This window comes from Gorilla gorilla, chromosome 16 (assembly GCF_029281585.2).
Source record: "Gorilla gorilla gorilla isolate KB3781 chromosome 16, NHGRI_mGorGor1-v2.1_pri, whole genome shotgun sequence".
Taxonomy (NCBI): Eukaryota; Metazoa; Chordata; class Mammalia; order Primates; family Hominidae; genus Gorilla; species Gorilla gorilla.
The window spans coordinates 74,436,963-74,449,338 of record NC_073240.2 but is presented as its reverse complement, the minus strand read 5'-3'; the positions used below and the strand labels follow the sequence as shown (position 1 = coordinate 74,449,338).

Sequence of the window (12,376 nt, the reverse complement as noted above, 5' to 3'; positions counted from 1 at the left end):
GCATCACCTGAGAACTTGTAAGTGCAGTCTCAGGCCTCAGTCTGTGTTCTAACAGGCCCTCCAAATGATTCTGCTGCATGGTAAAATTTAAGAATTACTGCTTTAGAATTTTGTCATCTAAGGAAAGCTTTGCCTTTTGTATGTAATGACAAAGTTCTCAGTGTGATTTCTGCTATAAGCTATTTATGCTTTGGAAATATTAATAGTTCATCAGCTGGGAAGACTAGGACTACGGTTACCTAACATCCTGAGATGTGACTCAAAACTTGAATTTCCCTCTGGTCAGAGTTTTTGACTCTGTGGTTTCTGAGAATGGCTGTTTAAAAAAAGGTGGGGAGAAGTAGCTTACTACCTCTTTCAGTTAAAATGTCTTCTAGATTATACTTAGACTATCAGCTTGGACTGCTTGTGTTCATTGTCATATTCATGGGATATATGATGATGGAAGAATGAGATGAATTTTGTTATCTTAACATTTAAGTCCTGATTGTTACTGTGTTGTCAGAGACAGAAAGTAAGCTTGTTATCAGAAGTTATGCTGAATTTATAGACAGGTGCATTTCACAGAAAAAGTTTGGCAAAGATTAGCTTTTGAGCAGTAATTACCTATGGCTTTTGAGAATGGTTTATTCAACTTGCTAAAGAAAAAAAAATGATACGTGTTAAAGCATGGTAAGAAAGGCTTTATTTAGAACATGGTGATAGATGTAGGGACCAGACCACTGCAGTGAGATTCTGCACTGGGGAGAGAGATGGGCTCAGCTCTGAATACAGCATAGGCAAGTGGGGGTCAGTGGATGGAAAATTACTAAGAGGAAACATTAGGGGTAAGGAGGATTTGGCTAAGCCAACCTAAACATTCTCACTGAGGATAGGCCAGGTTGATCAGACCTCAGCTAGGGAATGGTGGAGGCTGAAGAACCTGATCTGATACTGAGGATGATCAAAGATGGGGGTTCTTGCTAAACTGACTTAGCAAGGTTCTTTGCTAAAACTGAATTTTACAAGGAAGTTCACAGATGGGCCTAGGAGAAGGTTCAGAAGCCTAAATATTGGTCAAGCAAAGAATCTTTGTCGAATTGAAGTATTAAAGCTTTCTAGTATATTGTTTTCATTTTGGCTTTAATGCTAACTGGAGAGTCAGTTGAAGTACACTCTTTAAATGTTTTGTAACTGGTATTATTTTTCTTTTAATTAATTAAAATTGTTTTTGGCCTCAAAACTCCATTTTGGATGTAGTTCTAGATCTGCCCGTAGCTACTTTTGACAATTTCTTGGGATAAGAGAGCTTTTATGAGCATTTGCTTAAATATGTAAGGGTTTCACTTACATATTTGAACCAGACCTTTCATTAATAACTCTCTTTAAGATATAGCTTATTTGTGTGCATTTTTCTGTTTCCCCTGCATGAGACATTCCTGGTTTTTAATGGCTAGCAAAACCAGCTTTTTCTCTTATGGACCAGCAGCTTAAGTACTATTTGTGAAGTTGGGAAGTGAATTACCTGAAATTCCCCTGAAAATACTAGTTTGACAATAGTTTGTGGCTGCTGCATTTTTCTCCTTGGACAGACACATCCTTAGTTTTAAAAAAGTCATGGTCATTTTGATGTCAAAGTCAAAATGGGCCCTGATTTATTGTATTTGGCCACACTTTCTTGGATCTGACTGCTCAAGAGTAAATTAAATGCCTTTTTCCTCCCTGGGGTGAAGGAGAAATGTTGTTAGTCTCCAGCAGTGTCTTTGATAATGAAGCTGTTTACCTGAGTACTGTAAAAGCCTACAAGTGGCTAGCTTTTTCTTTTTATTTTTTTTTGAGAAGTAGTCTTGCTCTGTCACCCAGGTTGGAGTGCAGTGGTGTGATCCCAGCTCACTGCAACCTCCACCTCCTGCATTCAAGCGATTCTTGTGCGTCAGCCTCCCAAGTAGGTGGTATTACAGGCGTGAGCCACCGCATGATGGCCATAGTATTTTCTGATAAGTAACATACAGGCAGAGCTTTCAATCTGTTAAGAGTCCATGTGAGGATATTCAGGATCATAGGAATGACCCTTGGAAGACAGACGTACAAAAGGAATGCAAGAGGGGTTCAATTCTGAGCTGATTATTCTCTTTGCTTTTAACATTTTCCAATTCTTTTTTTTTTTTTTTTTTTTTTGAGGTGAGTTTCGCTCTTGTTGCCCAGGCTGGAGTGCAATGGTGCGATCTCAGCTCACTGCAACCTCTGCCTCCTGGGTTCACCTCATTCTCCTGCCTCAGCCTCCTGAGTAGCTGGGATTACAGGCATGCGCCACCATGCCCACCTAGTTTTGTATTTTTAGTAGAGACGAGTTTTCTTCATGTCGTTCAGGTTGGTCTCAAACTCCTGACCTCAGGTGATCTGCCCGCCTCGGCCTCCCAAAGTGCTGGGATTACAGGCATGAGCCACCGCACCCGGCCTACATTTTCCAATTCTTTCTGTTTCTCAGGTCTGATGTCAGGTTCTATTTTTGTAAGATTTTTTTTTAACCAGAATTTATTCTAAATCATTTTTATTAATTTCTGGCAACCTTACCTCATTTAATGTCACTTTCTATTTGAAACATGTTAATTTTCTGGATCAGTGGTTTGCAGTGCTTTTTTCTTTTGGAAAATGGAAAGATTTGGAAAAAGTCAGTCCAGTAGATATCCCCCTCCTTCATGGATGTGTGTGAGCCCTGCCCCCCAGTTTCTTCCACACTGCTTTTGAGGTATGTTAATAGAACACTCAGGACTAGTTTAGATCATTCTTCTCCCCCCTTGAGACAGGGTCTCTACTCTGTCACCAGGCTGGAGTGCAGTGGCATGATCATAGCTCACTGCAGCCTCAACCTCTCAGGCTCAATTGATCCTCTTACCTCAGCCTTCCAAGTAGCTGGGACTAGAGGTGCACACCACCATGCTCAGCTATTTTTGGTAGAGACAGGATTTCACCATGTTGTCCAGACTGGTGCAGTCCTCCCACCTCAGCCTCCCAAAGTGTTGGGATTACAGGCATGAGCCACTGCGCCTGGCCTTAGATCATTCTTTACCTAATAGAGTAGAATGCTTGCATAAAACTGACATGTTATTACATTTATAGCTTTATAGGTTACAAAGTAATTTTATGTACATTGTTCATGTGAATCTTGCCATGACCTTATGAAGAAGATAGGAATCATTGTCCCCATTTTTCAGATGAGGAAACTGAGGTTGAAGAAATGGAAAAATCCATCCCAAGTTTTTTAAACCATGGCTCATTTCTCTATAAGGTGAGCTCTCATCTTAATAGACCCTTAACTGTTCACTCATCTAACAGTAGTACAATCTAGACTCAGGGTCTGGAAGACCCCTGAAATATGCAAAACTTTGGTTATATTTTTCTGAGATGAGAGAGTCCCATAATTTTTGTTTTCTTTCTTTGTTGAGACAGGGTCTCCTCTGTCGTTCAGGCTGGAGTGCAATGTTGTGACCCCAGCATGCTGCAGCCTCAACTTCCTGGACTCAGGTGATTCTCCTGCCTCAGCCTCCTGAGTAGCTGGAATCATAGACATGCACCACCACACCTGGCTAATTTTTTGAAGAGACAGGTTTTTGCCGTGTTACCCAGGCCGGTCTCGAGCTCTTGGACTCAAGCAATCAGACCACCTTGGCCTCCCAAAGTGCTGAGATTATGAGTGTGAGCGGCCCATGTTTTTTTTTAAATCATACTTTTAAATTTTTTTCTTTTTTGTCATTGACTTTTTTTTAAACCTGTAGATCTAGGTAGATCATGCTTGTTTAGCTTGTCAGTAGGAATTGGCAACAGGACTGAATGAAAGTTTTTGTTGAGGGAGATCCGTCATACCAAATGCTTATTTCTTGTCTGTCCTAAAGTAACTTAACATTTGCATAGAGTAGTTTACAGAACTCTTACACATAATGTAACATGATTTTCACAACTACCCTATAAAGAAAGTGGCATCATTCCCATTTGAAGAAACTGCTTAAAGTTAAGAGAATTTGTGTTGTGGAGGTGCTGACTCAAAACCTGACACCTTTTCTTAGGCTGAAATTAAGCTAATGTGACATGATCTCAGATTCCATAACTACATCTTATATTTTGTAAATTAACAGTTTGGCCTGTTGAATATCCAGTATCTTCCCAAATATTGTTAAGCAGCCTGATTTATAATTGATAGGATTATTTTCTACTTTAAAAGAATTTTTTTTGAAAAGGAGAATTTGTACTGCCTCTCTTTATTCTTATTATTCTTGGACTTTCCAGATTATTCATAATATCTTAGATTTAATGGTTTATAACTCTGAAAACACTTGTTAATTCCTTGAGTCCACATACATGTGTCTGCTATTATCACTTTGTTCATTCCGGTTTGCTCTAAAGATAGGAAGGAATGAAGAATTCCCTTCTTTTTCATTCCCTTCTGCAGTTAACATTTCCGTTCTGGTTCTCATTTTATTTGGAAGGTTAAGGTTAGTTTTTTGTTGTTTCTTGAAGAACTTGGATTTTAAGTTAAGCTCATTTTGGATGTGAAGTTCTGCTTCCCAGCCTTTTGTGGAGCAGTGCTGCAGGCTGCTGCCCGTGGCCTGTTTAGCACTTATTTCTATGGAGACATAATAATAGCTAACATTATTGAGTGCTTACTATGTGTCAGGTACTGTTTTAAGCTATGTTATCTCATATAATCCTCACAATAACCCTGTGAGGTAGCTGCTATTATTAGTCCCGTTTTACAGATTAGGGAGATGAAGCTCAGAGAGGTTAGGTCACTTGCTTACAGTCATACAGTTAGTGACAGAGCCTTATGTGAATCCAGACAACTGATTTTAGAGTTTGCTGCATTTGATCACTAAACTATGTAGTTTCTCTTGGCATGAACTAGATTCCCCTATTTTTCCAAAGCAGAAGGCTGGCTGGTATGGATGCCTTTGGTCATTTTGAATGGTATAATTTCAGAATAAAGGGTGGACCCTGGTTTAGAAGCTAGTGATGGGGATGATCTTAATTTCCAAACTTTTGTCATATCTGCCTGATCAAGGTACCTGTGGAAGGAGCAGGTTTGAATTTGGAAAATGTTTTGTAATTGCTGCCATCTCTACCTAGAGATGAGACTAATCTATGGTACCTCTTCCTGCTGCAGAGAATGAGGTTACCCCATTTCCTCTGCTCCCAGGACTTCAAGCCTGCCTTACCCTTGGTCAGTACACACAGAATGAGTGCATACAGACTTCTGACCTGCCTTTGGTGTTAAGGAATAGTGATGAATGATCTGTTTCCTGATTAACAGGAAGGATAGGCAGGCTCTACAGTAGTTTGTGTAGGCTCAAGTCTGTGACAGCCTCACAGCAGTTAAGGGTCCTTTAGACATTTGAAATACTCATAGTTCCTGTATTCACGTTTAGATGTCAGTGGGTCTTGCTCAGTCTTTATTTTGAGGTAGACGATTTGAATTTGTGTGTGTGTGAGAGAGACAGAGGAGAGAAACGCTCTTATGATCTTGGCTGTCATTTTCTCTTTATTGCGAGGAATGAAGGAGAGAACAGCATGAGCCAGCCACAGGGAATTAGAGGTAGAGGGGGTTTGAAGGGAACAGCTGTTTTTAAAAGAGGTGACAAAAGCAGGCAAGACTGAAAGGCCTGGCCTTGGCAGTAGTCAGTTGAGGGAGAGAGAAAGTTAGTCTGATTTCTTGTTCTGTGGTTGCCCTGGAGGTAAATGTGAAAAATCATGATAGTCTCTCCTATATAGGGCTAGGCTAGCTTTTTTTACTTCCTTAGGGCATATATGAAAGCACTTTTCCTGGGATTGGGCTCAACTTGCTCTTCTGTGTTTCCTTTTTCTTCTCACCCTCTGCTACATATCTACACATCCAGTTTTTCCTGCCAGCAAGCTCCTCCTTTTCTCCGGCTGCTAGTCCCAGCTGTCATCTTTGCCTCCCATCCCCCATCCCCAGTTATGCAATTTTACATTATGCTTCTTTTGGGTTTGCTGCCTCCATTTTTAATGCTCTGCCTGCTACCCCCTCCAGCATCAGCTTCTAGTCTCTTCCTCCCTCAAAGCCAGTAACCACTGTTCAGTTTCCCTCTTTATCACTGTTGCTCTGAATGCACTGATATTAATACTTTCCCAAAACTCTTGCAGATCTGAGCCCAGTCACTTAAGATAGTGGGTGGAGATGATGGTGGGGAAGAGGGTGGGGTAGGAGGTTGTCTTATAAAATTTAGGGTTTTTCCAAAATATTGGATGACCCTTGACCTAGAGAGCAAACAGATGCTTCTGTTGGCCTCCCAACTTTAGGCAGTGTGTGCTTTCTTGTTGAAGGTACATATTTGTTTGAAAGCCCTTAGTAATGAAAGGCAGGGCAGTGAGTCAGGCTCTGAACCTCCTGCTGCTGCTGCTGAGAGCCAGTTCTTTTCCTGAATTGAAGCTAATTTTGGATGGATAATAAGGTGGATGGTTGCTAATAACTTTCCCTTGCTAATTGTGATTTCACAGTACTTTGTAAAGAGGGTTCTTTTCTCTTTTCCTTTTTCTTTTCTTTCTTTTCTATGCTGTTTGGAGGGGGAATAGATCTCTTTTCATGGTTTTTGATGAGTGTTCAGCTATCAAGGAATTCCTTAGTTTGTTTAGAGGCAGCACAGTTTATTGGAAAGAACCCTAGACTAAGCTAAGACCTGCATTCTAGTCCCAGCCCCACTCAGGATTAACTGCCTAAGTGATTTTGGGCAAGTCATAAACCTGTCTCCGCACCTGCCCTATGTATGAACCTTGTGGAACTGTGCGAATGAAATGAGATGTGATGTATGTGGAAGCTCTTTGCAAACTGCGAAGTTTTATAAAACTTTCAGGTGCTGCCCTTTATTAATTTGGCTCCTGACTACAGCATCAGAGAAATTTTTCCAGTGTCTTGTAAATTCCTTCCTTCTCTGAAGCCAGCCTTCTCCAGAGCAGGGCATTGGAATCATCAGAACTAGAGGCAGTCTTGCCTCAGAATCATCTTATCTTTTCACACTGTTCACCCTCCCCCAGTTGCTTTAAGAACTCTTTGACCCAGTGCTTCTCTATCTCCATTCTCTAGTAAGATTATAATTTTATGGAGTTAGTGATCATAGTATGTTGCACAATTGGTCAAAGGTTCCTGGCTTTTTGTGGCCAGGAATTATTATTAATTAATTTATTAATTAAACTAAGTGGTGACAAAGCATATCTTTAACTTAAGTAACTACAAAAACCTTTTCAGGCCAGTGAGACCCATTGACCGCAGTTGTGGTAAGTGTTAAGAGACCATGCTTTCACTTTGGATTCCAGGCCAGACTCTTTGTTATTAGCTTGTGACTGTAGGCAAAATATTTAACTTTTTTGGATGTTAGTTTCCACATCTTTAAGAAAATTATAATGGCACTTATCATAATGAATAAATGAATTTTGAATATGATAATGAATAAAGTGCTTAGCACATTGCCTAAACATATAATGCATACTTAGAAAATGTCACTGTTACTCTATATGTCTAATAATGGTAATAACAATAATGGCCTTCAAAGAGAGCACAGAAAAATGTCCATTGTTGGCATTTTAAAGGGTTTTTTATCTTGTGTTTTAAAAGTTCATTTAAATATACATCATATAATTTACTAATGCAAGAACATTTTTGTCTTGGTCCCGTTTTCCTTGATACAGGTAGAAAATTGAACTGACTCAGATCAGCATTCCTTCCTCTTAGCAGGAAGTCTTGCCCAGGGTGGCATGATCTGGCCGAGTGACTCGCCCAGTTGTGTGCAGTGGGAATCATAGTCAGATTGTTTCTCAGCTACCTGTGACTTGTGTGTTATTAGGACTTGGGGTTACGGTGGAATTGGATGGATTCTTGGTGAAAGGATACTTTCAGGCATCTTTTTTACATTAGCATTGTCAACAGATTGATAAACAGGCTGAAGTCTAAGGCTGCTTTGAAGTACAATACAGAAGAAGGGAAAAAGTACAAAAGAAATCCACTAACAGTTCTAGGGCATAATCAAGTACATAATTACCGCATTTGAGAGGCTGTAACTCCCCAAGTTCACAGATAATGGGATAAGACCATTTGTGATTACCACTTATGGTCAAGAATATGATTAAAACAGAATAATACTTTTACTGCATTTCAGGGATTTACTGATATCCAGTTTTCTCTGGTGATTGAGCCAGTGGTAAAATAAATAAAACCAACTTCCTTTACTTCCCCTCCCTCCCTCCCTCCCTTCCTTTTCTTTCTTTCTTTCTTTCTTTCTTTCTTTTTTTTTTTTTTTTTTTTGACGGAGTCTCGCTCTGTCGCCCAGGGCAGAGTACAGTGGCACGATCTTGGCTCACTGCAACCTCCGCCTCCTGGGTTCAAGTGATTCTTCTGTCTCAGCCTCCCGAGTACCTGGGACTACAGGTGAGCACCACCATGCCCGACTAATTTTTGTGTTTATAGTAGAGACGGGGTTTCACCATACTGGCCAGGCTGGTCTTGAACTCCTGACCTCATGATCCTCCTGCCTCAGCCTCCCAAAGTGCTGGAATTACAGGTGTGAACCATCACGCCCGGCCCTCCTTTACTTCTTTGTTCATATTAGCTGGCATTGACTTTGACAGGTGGGCAGGTGGTAGTTTGTGAGACTGAGACATGGCTCCTTGGATACCACTTTATTGGGCAGTGAGCTCAGCTCTTCATGCAGGGGCTTGGGGGCTCCTTTCTGTAATTCTAAAGCTTCTCCTGCATCTGAGAATGACATCTGTTGGGCTTCTTGGGGCCTCTGGTAGATATTTCCTTACAAGGAATGCATGCTGGATCTGAAGAGGTAGTTTAAAATGGCATATTAAAGGCAGAACGTTTAGTCTCAGCCTGTTAATCACTGCATTCCTGTGCTCCCCAGAGTCTGAAAATGTCAGGAATTGAAAGACTAGTATGAATTTGGAGGTCTTGGCCTCTACTTGAGTAAGTATAGTACCCCCATTAATGTTCTTAGTCCATGGTGTGGGGTTATCACCAAAGGCAAATACTGCTATGGATGTAAACAGGAATTTTTCCACTTAGTAACCTCCATTTTCAGCTAGCCCTGTTACATCCTTGGCTTCTGGACTGTAGGAAAACAGTTCCGTTTATTTCATCCTTTCCTCTGGAATGTTCTTAATCTGATGTTGGCAGATCCTGACCTCACTCCCTGCTTACTGCACAGGGGCTGGCTTGGCTTATGCAGCAGGCCTCCCAGGGGACGTTTCCAAGCCAATCAGAATGCCCTCTTTTAGTGTCTCTCTTTATACCTTCGGATACTGTCTGAATCAGTAGAAATGCTGAATGAACCCTAGGTGGGGTGGAAGGGTAAGAGAGAGTATGCTTGCACTCTGATTTTGTTTCCTATGGACCTAACTCCAAGTTTTTAAACTAAGCCTGGATTTTTTTTTTTTTAACTCTTTCTGCCATTTCCACCTTGTCTTATGGAAGTGTAACCTCAAGCAAATTATGGGCAATTGGAGGTAGGCATCAACTTTAGTTCCTGGGCAGTTCCTGAGAGTGTTGGTTGAGGCCTGGCTTTCACCCTAGTGTTTAGTTTAATTCATCAGGGTACATTTCTCATTCTTCTGAGCTGGCTTCTAGAAGCCAGGCAATTCAACTGTATGGAGCCTGTCAAATACCATAGCTTTTCAGATTTTTCTAGGTAATGGATCTATGGGGTTATGGAGGGCACAGTCCCTCCATTAGCTGGCAGTGAGTTGGGTTGCTGGTATTGTTGGTCCCACTTCTGAGCTGACCCACAAAGTATTAATATCTCACTGTGGTGTGAAGTACAGACTGTCTTGTTCTCCTGAGGGTCTGCATTCAGGAAGAGGCTGCCTAACCCTAAACAACTGGGTTGTTTGTTTGCCATAGGCCCAGGGAAGAATAGGAGGTGGAGAAAGTCTAATCGAACCCAGGATAGAATCCTGTGTGAGAGAGAAATTTGCTACTCTTTCAGTTGAAATTTGAACTCTGAATCCCAAGAGAAGGCACCAGTAGGTCATTTAATACTTCTTGTTGAGGCTTGCAAAAGACACTGCATTTCTAACAAAGTGTTTACCCATCCAAAAGAGAGATCCTGATTTGGCATATAAAACTACTGCCTCTTCTGGTTATCTTTCATCACTTGCCTGAGTTTAAAAAGGTAATAAATGGTTTGTGTTCTAAGGAAAGAGGCTCTTCCCAAGACCTGAGGCTTTCTCATTCCTACCAGCTGGGCCCATTGCTAAAATGCTTTCCAGTGGGCTTGCTTCTGCCTGGCCAGCACCTGGGCTGCCCCAGCTTGTAATTAGCCTGCCTTTGCTTCATAAGCTTCCCAGGGTGTGGTTCTTCTTCTAAAAGCTTGTATGAATTGCTGTACTGTCTCTTTATAGTTTAAAAATGAATCCTTTTTTGTTCTTTGCAACTCATTTGCTTTTTTCTTTTCTTTTCTTTAAATTACTATTAACACCTGTTGATTCTTTTTTTTTTTTCTGATTGGCCTGTCACTGCATTCCTGCTCCCCCTCCCTCTAGCTGGGTTTGTCAAGTCGCCCATGTCAGAAACTAAGCTCACGGGGGACGCCTTTGAGCTGTACTGTGACGTGGTCGGGAGCCCCACGCCAGAGATCCAGTGGTGGTACGCAGAAGTCAACCGGGCAGAGTCTTTCAGACAGCTGTGGGACGGTGCTCGGAAGCGCCGTGTCACCGTAAACACCGCCTACGGGTCAAACGGCGTGAGTGTGCTGAGAATAACCCGGCTCACCTTGGAGGACTCTGGGACTTACGAGTGCAGGGCCAGCAACGACCCCAAGAGGAATGACTTGAGGCAAAACCCCTCCATAACATGGATTCGAGCCCAGGCCACCATAAGCGTCCTTCAGAGTGAGTCCAGCACCCTACAGTAGTAGTACTGTAGTCATTAGAGGTGGCCCAATGACCCTTCCCTTCTGCATCCTTTCCCTCTTCCCCAGTATGATCACTCACCCCACCCCTTGTCTTCGTTTTTTTTTCAATCCCATGACCCTTCTGGTTGTAGTGTATGAAAACATCTGTGGCAACTTTTTTTCTTCTTTTCTTTGCCATTCTCTCTGCCTCCCTTATCCCCCAACCCTTCTCTGTGTCTTTCTTCTCAGGAACAAAGAACTTGAGGAAATCCGTGACTGTCCAAAATCATCTGTGTTGGGAAGAGTTGGGGAGGGAGAACTGGGAAGCTTAAATTAAAACTCATAAAACCAGGCAGTCCAAGGAGGGTAGTGTTGAAATGGTTTTCCCTCCCCTTTGATTTTGTAGTAGGTTTCCTGCTATACTTTTGCTGATTTCTTCTCTGGTGCCTTTCTATTTTTGTTTCTCTCCCCAGTCTAACTACTTTTTATTTCTTCTGTTCTTCTGTTTGAAGCTCTCTAAGTAGCTGCCTTCACCTCTATGGTTTTAAGTTTGTGTCTGCCCAGCCTCTTCCCTTAACTGTGACTTGGTGTCATCTTGTTGTGATGGGAATGTTGCCATGGGTGCAGTGTGGTAGTGTGTTTTGGTTGTTGGGTGGCATGTAAGCTTGGATATTTTCATAGTTCCAGCTCTTTTTCTTTTCTAAAACCGTGGCATGTGCTTCTTTGATAACAGCCCTCTACTGCAGCAGTGTACTCCTCACTGGGCCTGCTAATTAGTCTCCTCTTTAAAAGCAGCAGCCTGGGACTTCCTTCTTATGTTTTGCTGTTAGGAGCCAGGTGACACTAAGCTGCAAATTATTATTTTTTTTAGCCCATCACACTGTTTGGAAGTCAGAGTTGCAGTTGATTCCTGTTCACGGTTTGACTCTGATGAGTAGCTGTTGGCACAGTGTACCTTATCCCAGAGGATGGGAACTCCAGACATAGTGTGGGGACCACTCACACTGGCCTTTTCTTTGTGTCTTGAAAAAAGAGGAAACTAACTTCCAACCTGGTTTCTCATAGTGATGGGGTGAGCTGACCAGCTGGCTCAGAATCCTCTCCTTGTAGCAGGTATGCGTGAGACATATGACACCGGGACTTTTGTGGCCACTTCTCTCTCTTTCTCGAAAGTGACTTGCTACCTTATGTTGAGAAGCAGAGAGAGGGAGAAGCCACCACAGAACCAGCGTTCCTGGCCAAGAAGAGTTCTGGCCCCACATCAAACCTGGTTATAATTGAGGGGACATTCACTTTTGGAAAGATCCTCTGGGTTTTTCACCTTCTCTTTGAGGACACAATGAGAGATCTATAGCCAGTTCTAGCTTAAAGAGCTGATTGATCTAGAGAAAGTAAGAATAGTAAAATCTTACTTTGATGAGGAATTTGGTAATAACATAAAGTAGTAAGACATGGGCCTTGAGTCTATATACTTAGATGGAAAATAGCAAATTAGTGTC

At 41.8% G+C, this 12,376-nt stretch overlaps 1 protein-coding gene across 3 annotated transcripts in view; it reads left to right on the top strand.

Moving 5' to 3' along the window:
* NPTN (neuroplastin) overlaps positions 1 to 12,376 on the top strand; it is a 73,430-nt gene that overhangs the window by 25,615 nt on the left and 35,439 nt on the right. For 2 of the 3 annotated variants that reach the window (XR_008672079.2, XM_031002229.3), the window contains exon 2: positions 10,528 to 10,875. The exons of the other annotated variant lie outside the window; for it this stretch is intronic. Coding sequence is in view for 1 of the 2 variants with exons in the window: in XM_031002229.3 (XP_030858089.1) it covers positions 10,528 to 10,875 (348 nt within the window). In the remaining variant the exon portion in view is untranslated. The remainder of the gene's footprint in view (positions 1 to 10,527; positions 10,876 to 12,376) is intronic. 3 annotated transcript variants of the gene reach the window in all.